At 38.2% G+C, this 9,530-nt stretch overlaps 2 protein-coding genes across 2 annotated transcripts; one reads left to right on the top strand and one right to left on the bottom strand.

Moving 5' to 3' along the window:
- Positions 1-811: 811 nt before the first annotated feature.
- Positions 812-6,177, top strand: LOC107189598 (nuclear pore complex protein Nup214-like). The gene is made up of 5 exons (XM_015578162.1): positions 812-1,006; positions 1,255-1,548; positions 1,632-5,736; positions 5,813-5,996; positions 6,089-6,177. The coding sequence occupies exons 1-5, from the start codon at positions 974-976 to the stop codon at positions 6,114-6,116; spliced, it is 4,644 nt and encodes a 1,547-aa protein (XP_015433648.1). The 5' UTR covers positions 812-973; the 3' UTR covers positions 6,117-6,177.
- Positions 6,178-6,386: 209 nt separating this feature from the next.
- Positions 6,387-9,355, bottom strand: LOC107189616 (integrator complex subunit 4). Its single transcript, XM_015578183.1, has 4 exons — positions 9,284-9,355; positions 7,743-9,216; positions 7,180-7,660; positions 6,387-7,110 (listed from the first exon to the last, which is right to left on the bottom strand). The coding sequence occupies exons 1-4, from the start codon at positions 9,332-9,334 to the stop codon at positions 6,387-6,389; spliced, it is 2,730 nt and encodes a 909-aa protein (XP_015433669.1). The 5' UTR covers positions 9,335-9,355.
- Positions 9,356-9,530: the final 175 nt, after the last annotated feature.

The raw sequence follows: 9,530 nt of genomic DNA, 5'->3' as shown, positions 1-9,530 counted from the left end.
CTTCACCTTCATCGAGAAGAATGACCGTTAGGCTGCCCATGACTAGATATGATTGGTGGATCGGTTATGAGGAACGCGAGGATTGGTCCCTTCCCTCCTGGCGCCACTTCTTATTTCTACGAAATAGAATATTTACCGCCGAATTATATTTCAATATATTTTTCTTATGTGCGTCCGAGATTAATTCAGAAGGGAATCACTGTCATAAAAGTGAAACAAAGAGACATACTATCCCCGAAAATGTAATATTCCAATTCGGTTTAGATGAAGAATATTAATTTATCTGCCGTCTTCTCGAAGTTTTGAATTCTGCATAGTTCTCAAACGCCATCTATGATAAATATATCTGTCAATTTTACAATGGCGCCAAAGTTTATGCAATAAAATCTGACAGATGTTACCAGTTAAATAATGAATAAAAACTTTTCTGTATGAAGAAAGTTTGACTTCGAATGTAATGCATGACGAAGAAAAGTGTTGCCTGTTTAGTGGTATATGTATGTAATTGCAACAGGTTTCGATCGGATTTACACTGCTAAACGAGAGCCTGCTAGCCATACTGCTAGCCATATAATTGGCTAGTAGTTTCAGCGTTTTAACAAGGCAGCAGAAAATCCCTGACTTTTTACACTATCGGTATTTCAGAACATGAGACACGAAGTCCCATAAGATGATAGGTCTATCCTATACCTAGTCGGTGATAATACTCAGAATTCATGCGTTATTGGTAACTTTGGGGCTGTGGAACCCCAGAAGATGTAACAGAAAATTACATTGCATTTTAGGTCTATTCCATATCTCGTCTGTGGCTTTATGACTCGATCACACTGTATAACGTTCTATGCAATCGAAAATTATGCAAGTACTGTAAGTTGTTTTCGTTTACCTCGTATTTAACCTGGTAAGCATCCGGCAAATTAGTTTTTTAAGGCAACTGATTATTTCTATGAAGAGTACTGTGATATAATTAAACATGAAAGCTGCACCCGATCCAAAAGACATCCAGGTATTACATGTTATTTTTGGAAACTGTACCGCCAAAAATTTATTCTATGCATTATAACCTTGTTAGCAAGATTTCTAATTTAAATATAAATAAAATGTTTAGACTTTCAAGCAGTGAACACTGTAAACACAAAAGAATGCAGGAAACATTTTATTGTATTGATATGTATGCTTATGTCATGTAGGTGAATACATATATATATATATATATATATATAGTGTTGTGTAAAATCTATTTATGATTTTCAGGAATTTCAATTTAAACAGTCGCACATATCTCAAGTTTTAAATGCATTCACATCGATACCAACTGCTTGTAGTCTAATTACTGCAGACAAGAAAAGAGGTTTATTGTATATCGGTCAAAGCAGTAGAATAATCGTATTAAAACCAGGAGAAGATAGCGATCCAGAATGGAAGATAGAAATTGATACCCTAGTAGCTATTTCTAAATTAACACTTAGCTGTGATTGTTCCTATTTAGCAATAGCACCACATGGACCTTGTATTTTAATCTACGATGTACAAGCATTAACCAAGGGTGTATGTTATTAAAATATATTTTCTTCATCTTTATTAGAATTCTGTACAACTGGTTTAAGACATTTTAATTTTCTTTCTTACAGAATTTACAATTACTACATGAAATTAGGATTTCTAAATCAAACTCAGAAGTCTTTGTGAATGATGTACAATGGAATCCTACTGTCCCAGGAATGTTCTGTACAGTAGGTAGCGATTACACAATTGGTAGTTTTCAAATAAAAGATGAGAAGATCATAGAATTAAAAGGTTTAGAACAATTAAATGGAGTGGATGCTTTGTGTGCAGCCTGGAGTCCTAAAGGGAAACAAGTAGTTGTGGGTTGTAGAAATGGAAGTCTTATACAATTGAAACCAGACTTAAAAATAGCTAGAACAATTCCTGGTCCTGCTCCATACATCGGGGAAATTATTTCTATTTTATGGATCAGCAATTATCAATTCTGTGCAACGTACTTTGATAATGAACAGAGAATAAATGTTCTCATAATCGATGCTCCTAAAGGTGGTACAAATGCTATTTTCACCTGTTACGAAGACATCACTTATGGGATAACCAATTCAGAAGGAGGAGGAACAATTCCACGTTATTATTTTGATTATGTGCCAGAATGGGGTTTAATTATTGCTGCAAGTAGTAACAGTAGTGAGATAGCTGTATTAGGATCTACAGATGGAGGAGCCACTTGGAATCAATGGCAACTGGTTGATAGTGGCAGAGCTGAGTTGCCATTAATTTGTACTACAGAAAGTTACCCAGTAGGCTTAGCTATAGATAAATCTTCTGTTCGAAAATTACCATGGGGAGCTGATTCGTTTTTACCTCATCCAGTACCTATACTACACATTCTATCAACAGCTGGGCAACTATGTAGTTTTCATATGGTGAATTTGACACCCAATTGTCCTGATATTAATTCTCCACCCACAGAAATCGTTACAAGTCCACCGCAACCGCAATTAAATACTGTTCCATTGGACACATCTCTTATTATGAATGGCGCAATAACAAGTACACCATGTCTGAAGCAATCAGTTAGTGAACTTAAACGTACCAAACCAATTTCTACAGGAAATATCTATGATAAATTTCTTAAAGGAAGTGGCTTCTTTGTACAGCCTTCGGTTGAGAAACCAAAACAACAGGAACAACAAATTGAAAGTCCCAGCCTGGAAGTTAAAGTAGAACCACCTAAAGAAACTCATTTACAGGAACCTGTACAGCCAGATATTAAACAAACTTCAGTTACAGAAACGATTTCACAAGAGCCTGTAGAGCAGAAGACAACTGTTGAAGATGAAAGTAGAGATATTCGTGCTTATATTGAAGAATATAATTTATTTGAGAGGGAACTGTGCAACAGATTAGAATTGCACAGTTGGGAATGTGGTACAGAAGAAGAACGTCGTAAACTTATAGACACATCTATTATAATAGACCAGTTTCTTAGAGAATTAAGAGAAACGACAAATAGTTTATCCAGCGATATAGCGTATTTAAAAGCATTGCTGTTACAATCGTTCGCTTGGGTCGAGGAAACTAAGTCGAAAAATGCGGCTAGCGTGGATTTTACCACTCGAAACTGTGGAGACAGTAACAAGGTATCCGATCTGCAAAAGCTTTACTATTACACTCAAATGCAACTCGCGCAGGCTACTAAAATCTTAGACCTAGAATGGTCGGATCATAAGTCTCAAGAAATGTCGCGCATGAAGATTCCTCATATGGAATTTGTGTATCAAAACCTTATACTGCATAATAAAATAATTCAGAAGGAGAAGGGTAAAGTAGAACAACTCAAGAAACAATGGAAATTACTAACTCGTAATAGTAATATTTTTGGATTAAATCATTCACTGTCCAATTTAAGTATATCGTCATCAAAATCTTCGGTCTCCCTTCCAAGGAATGCAGGCATTATAGAAGCACGTTGCAAGACTATTGCTTCTAGAACTTTGAACTTCACCGAAGGAAAACAAATCAAGCTAAGAGAACACTTGTCTTCTTCTACACCAAGAATTATAAAACCTGTTAATCCATCGCCTATTCAGGATCGTTTGGAAGCAACGTTGTCTGCTTTGGCTTCGCTCAACACTACACCTGGTGAAACTAAAAATAAAGTAGAATCACCAGTTTCAAAGCTGACTCCTGTTACTACCAAGCAAACCGTCGAAAAGCCGAAACAGCAAAGTCCTCTAGCTTCACTGAATAGCATTGTTGCAAGAATTGGTACAAGTGAACCTAATAATGTGCCAATCCAAACTAAAGCACAAACTAAACAGCCTACTTTTAATGTAACTTTCCCTGCTACTACTGGGATTAAGCTTCCACAGACAGAAAAGAAATCAAGTCCACCGGTATCTATTACTATACCTCAAATTACTAAATCAAAAGAGACAATTACGTTCGTTCAAGTCAGTCCTTCTGCTCATAATGTACCTGGTTTAATGAAATGTTTCCCTAAAGTAGATCCTATCACGTTTGGTACGGTAACACAGAAGCCCGAAGAAACTACTGTGCAGAAACCTGTATCTAAGGAATCTGGTGCCAAACCCAGCAAAGAAATTGTATCAAGTAGCGATTCCTTCAATGTAGGTGAAACTAACTTATTTGGTACTGGTACATTAAAGGATGCATTATCAACAGATACAGTATCTGGAAAAATACAGGGAAACCTTTTAAATACCTCGCTGCAGTTTGGACTCACTGCAACGACAACAGCAAGACCTGAACCTACAACTCCATTCAGTTTTGCTACTCCAATTACTGTTCCTGGAACTGTAAAGAGTGCTTCACAGGCTGGCATGCCGCAAACAACAACTGCGCAAACGTTCTCGTTCGCTTCAAAACCATCAAGCACTACTAGTCCATTCAACTTAAAAATACCGTCAACGGTAACAACCCCTCAGGCACAAGAATCATTAAATTTAACAGGTTTATTCCCAGGGCTGCAAACTAGTAATCAACCAGTTGGATCCAGCAGTAATCTTAGTTCTGAGGGAAAGCTTAACTATAAACCTACATTTGGAACACCTGGTTTTCCGACATCGTTAGGACAAATGTCTATTGGTCTGGCAAATGAAGCTCTTACAAAAGGGAATATTACAACTGCAGCTTCAGTTATTATTGAAAAGGTACCTTCTATTGAATCAAAAGTTCCCAGTTTCTCATCGAGTCCAATACAAGCTGCTGCATCTACAACATCTGCTGCTCCATTGTTCAGTAATCAAACGAATACTTCAAATGTCTCTATATTTGGAGGAATGTCAACTTCTACACCAAGTACTTCTACCTTCACTGTTACCACCAGCAGTACAGGATTTGGAATTCAATCTACGACGACATCACCTATGGCGATATTCGGTGGTTTTAAGAATGCGCCAACAACAACTACTACAACAACAACTACGATTGCAACAACATCAACTACGGGTTCTCCATTTCAAGCTTCATTATCGAAATCCACTTTTGGAGAAGCTGCCACGAATTTATCATCGGCAAGTCCTGTCAGTTCAAGCAACAGTACACCATCTACTTTAACTTTTGGTAGTCCAACAACTACTTCTGTTGCTTCTGTGTTTGGTAAACCATCCTCTCCTACACTGAATACTCAGTTTCAAAGTACACCAGCGGTTTCTTCTGCAGCGAACACCTTTGAAAAACCAATTATCAGTCCTGCTTCTGTGCACTTTGGAAGTACTATAAATACGTCTATATTTAGCGGTATGCCAACAACTTCGGCGAACACTTCGATCTTCAGTGGAAGCAATACCAATTCAATTTTTGATTCAAATACCCAAGTATCTTCCGCTACCCCTATCTTTGGAGGAAGTGCACCTCCCGTAAACACATTTGGAACACCTCAAAAATCTATTTTTAACAACACTCAAGAGTCCGGTTCAATATTCAGTGGAACTCCGAATGCAGGTTCCACGGCTTTCTTTGGTGGTACTGCAAACAATGCCACATCAGGAGCGTCATCTCCTGGGTCTGCACCAGCATTTGGAACTAGTACTTCTCCAATAGGTTTAGAACAGCCCGTGACAGGTGCACAACCCGGCTTTGGACAAGCACCTGCATTTGAACCCAAACCAGTATTTGGATCAACACCTAGATTTGGATCTTCAAAACCTGCATTCAGTAGTGGATTTGGGACAACAGCATTTGGAACAACCGCAGCTCCGCCAGGTAACTAGTTTATTCTGTGTTACCGTTTGCACCTTTTCCAATACTAACATTAATCTAACAATACTGATTATAATAGCTTTTGGAAGTCCACCTGCTATGGGAGGTAATGCGTCTTCAATGGACAATAATATGTCGAAAGTTTTTGGGAGTGTAGGAGGTAATAATACGTTTGAAACCTTGGCTAGCCAAACAGGTGGTCTCAGTTTTAGTAGCCTTGCTCAAAAAAGTCCAGAAGCAGAAAAACCTCCAACATTTAGCGGGTAAGTAAACGACAACGTTTCATCTTTCTCTTACGTATGCTAATTCTAAGGATGTCAACAGTTTATTAATTGAAGCATTTTTTTCATTTCAGTGGAAGTTCCTTCTCCAGTTGGCGGTAGTCTACAAACGTCTCAGTTAAACACAATTACATCATTCATAGGAATTATTTTTGTAAAGAGAGAACAGTATAATTTAAATATTCTCAATTAATTCGAATCATGTATTTATAATTACTTTTTATCAAAAAAAAAAAAAAAACGGAACAAATGTCGTTAATTTTAAAATATTCTTAGCCATCGTGTTATACAACAATGAACGTGATTTAGTGTATTTCGAATTTATTTACAAGAAAACCATTTTATAAAACGTGCCGTTGTATAAAAATATCTTTAGATACCTCTCTTCACAGGTTTTGGTGCTATTGATACTTTCGTTGGTTTACAAAGATCAATAACACATGGATCATCAAGAGCCGATGATGGAACAAGGAGAGCAAGGGATATTTCTACGTTACAAGCTTCCATCCAAACTTGATGCGAAAGTAAAACTGTGGTCTTCAGCCTATAATCATTTTGTTCCGTATTCTGCAATCGTAGATCCGATTGTCGTGGCAGCAATAACTGCACTTGTTGATCGGGATGTCTCACTTTAACACGTAGTATACTGGGATCTTTTAAATTCAAGATTTTTGCTGTTAATGGGATTCCCAGTAGGAGACCTCCGGTAAACTTTAATGCAGAATCCGCATCTCCTCTGGGTTCTTCTATAACTGCCCTACAGAATCGTGTAGACACTGAAGGTCTTGGTAGTCGTTCTTCGCCTTGCGATGCAGGTGTTAAAAGTAACGGTAACAGTAATCGCGTCAGAGATCCTGGTTTTATATCGGCTAAGGTTGGAATCTGAAGAACAAGAGCTCTAGAAAATGATGGCAACTTTGATGTATCTTGAGGTAACGTGTCTGCCTCGGAAAGAAAGTATCGAGTCAATGGAAGAGCACTTCTTCCGGTTACGCTTCTCGTGACTCGAATCAATTCTGCTGCCAATGCCTTCAGCCACAAATCATTGGCCAACATCATATCTGTTTCACCTAATCCACTGAACAATCGTTGTAACCTAAACATTTATTCAATTTGTCAGTAAAATAAACATCACGAGCTACGGATACAAATATCTTCAACATACTTCTGAGTATTCTGAAGAAGAACTGAAACGTTGGTAGTCGTATTCGGTAATGGACTAGTCGACACCGAATTCGATGACATGGAGAATTCCCTTAATACAGATTTTAAGAGCAGTAAACAACGTATGTAAAGTGCGGTGAACCGTGCTGCCCCTTCCATACGATGATCCATTTCTGCTAAACGATCTAGATCAATGGCTGCAGCTTCCAAAAGCTGAGTGTGAACTCTGCCGTCAGGTCTTGCATTTTCAACGCCTGTTACTATTTTCTCTAAAAATACCTTCCCACGCTCAGTCTCTTCATCGACTTTGTCTTCCTTTCCAAAACCTGATCTACTCGTTATAGCTGGACGTAATCGCGGAACTAAATGTGGCATCGTGTCCCGTAAATAGTGGTAATGTTTAGATGTATGCTCTGTGAAAAGAGCATGCATGCTTGGACAGTGCAATGCAGCATTAAATATTAATACCAACACACTTGCATCTGTTGTTTGTAGTTAAGAATACTACTAAATACTATCGTGGTGGAAATTCCTATGTAATACAGATAACTGCCAAAAGGATACAGGAAGGTTCATCCACGTCTGGTTCCGGTGTGTCGAAGAACGGGTGTCGTCCAAGAAGTTGAGGTACTAAAGGCAATGTCAGGTACGGATGCGAGGCTCCCAGCGCAGCTAAACAGCTTCTAATGCTCTCTCTGTCTTGAGGATAACGACTCAAGTTTTCAAGGAGACGATTTACACACATGTAAAGACAATTTCTTGTAGCAAGCCGGCTGGCCGCCAAAGTGGCATGCAAACCTTCTCGCACCTCGCCTGAAAAATCTTCCAGTGCACCTAGTATTGTTTCTAATTGGTCCTCACGAAGTGTCACGCTTGCGGATATTTTTCTTAATGACTCAATAGCTCTCAGCCTTACATCTTGAATTTCGTCATTAAACATGTCTACCATGAAATCTAAAGCAACTCTCGCTATGGTCGGTTGTTCCAAAGACAAAGTGCAAAGTGCTTCAACTGCTGCTGTTCGCACCTCTAAGAACTCATCTTCTAAACCATGAATAAAAGCGCCACAGGAACCACTCTTCTCCTCCACTTCTGGCCTATCTGCTTCTACAACTTTTTGTTTCTTATCCAATGCTTGTTCTATGTACCGCTGAGTTACGCCTTTCATTGATCCTAGAAGCGTCATTGCCGAAGTTCTAACTCTTGGCGACAAATCACCCATAAAACTGCAAATCTGGGAAAATGCACAGTCGACCATGCGTGTATCTTCTCCATCTGCGCCCATAATCATATTGTCAGGATACTCTCTACCCAAAAGCCATATTAACTTGAGAACTGCACGACGAACAATTTCATAATCATCTCTTAGTGCAGCACAAGCTTCTCCAAAGAAACTGGCTGGTAATCTGCAACCCCTGTGAGAATGAAGCTCTGCCATTGTTTCAAATGCTTGAGCACGTACTCTTGGATCCTGAGAACGTGCATAATTTCCAACAAATACTAATGTGTCATCTGCAGCATTTGCAGTCAAGTATCTGCCAATAATAGACAGGCAACGTGTTTGAACACCATGCCAAGTATCTGGTAAATGCTCACGGGCAATTTTTAGGGCAAGACTCCTATGATAATCCCCTAGCTTCAACAATGTTGCTAAGCCTTGACTTTTTACTCTATGTGATTCCTCATTTTTTAAAAGTTCAGCAGTTTCAGTGACAATTCTTGTTTTCTCTACTGAATCATTTGTGACTTCTCCTAACTCTGCAAATATCCAAAGTATTTTAGCACGAACTGCTGCTTCTGTTTCAATGGCAAATCTCTCTGACAATTTCTTTACAACTGAAGGAACATCTTCTGGAGAAATATATGCTATAGTATCAGATATACGGACAAGAAGCTGTAAAGCATCATTGCCACATTTACATTTTTCAAGGCACTCTATGTAAGCTAATGCAGAACTGCTTTCTGTCCCATTTTTGCTACCTGCTGTAGATGTTAGGCGTAATGTTCTTAGCCTTTTTAATGGTGGCTCATTTACAACCTACAAATAAATATAATCTGATAAAGGTTGCATTAAAAAAACTTTAACTAGAAAAAGTATAAATTACCTGGCTTTGTGTAAACTCTGCTAAAACTCTTTTCTTCATCAAAGCTGCCATATTTACAAAATAACCTACATTTATGCACTATAAATACAAAGTTGAGGTTACGTTCTGCAATATTTACAAAGATTCAAATTGTTTTCGGCTGTTTATAAATTTATGATACAAAACTTACGAACGACTCTCTTTCCGTATCATCTGAAAATAATTATATATACATCAATATAAAAAAAAAACACCAATACCCTTAATA

The sequence above is a fragment of the Dufourea novaeangliae genome, unplaced genomic scaffold, assembly GCF_001272555.1.
Source record: "Dufourea novaeangliae isolate 0120121106 unplaced genomic scaffold, ASM127255v1 scaffold165, whole genome shotgun sequence".
Lineage (NCBI taxonomy): Eukaryota > Metazoa > Arthropoda > Insecta > Hymenoptera > Halictidae > Dufourea > Dufourea novaeangliae.
The sequence above is the reverse complement of the archived record's forward strand: the minus strand, read 5'-3'. Positions and strand labels throughout refer to the sequence as shown.

Coding starts and splice junctions, on each gene's coding strand:
- LOC107189616 (XM_015578183.1), bottom strand. CDS start 9,334: ATGGCAGCTTTGATGAAGAAAAGAGTTTTAGCAGAGTTTACACAAAGC. Junction 9,217..9,283: donor CAGAGTTTACACAAAGCCAG/GTAATTTATACT, acceptor ATTTATTTGTAG/GTTGTAAATGAGCCACCATT. Junction 7,661..7,742: donor AGACGTGGATGAACCTTCCT/GTATCCTTTTGG, acceptor TACAAACAACAG/ATGCAAGTGTGTTGGTATTA.
- LOC107189598 (XM_015578162.1), top strand. CDS start 974: ATGAAAGCTGCACCCGATCCAAAAGACATCCAG. Junction 1,007..1,254: donor CCGATCCAAAAGACATCCAG/GTATTACATGTT, acceptor TATGATTTTCAG/GAATTTCAATTTAAACAGTC. Junction 5,737..5,812: donor AACAACCGCAGCTCCGCCAG/GTAACTAGTTTA, acceptor TGATTATAATAG/CTTTTGGAAGTCCACCTGCT.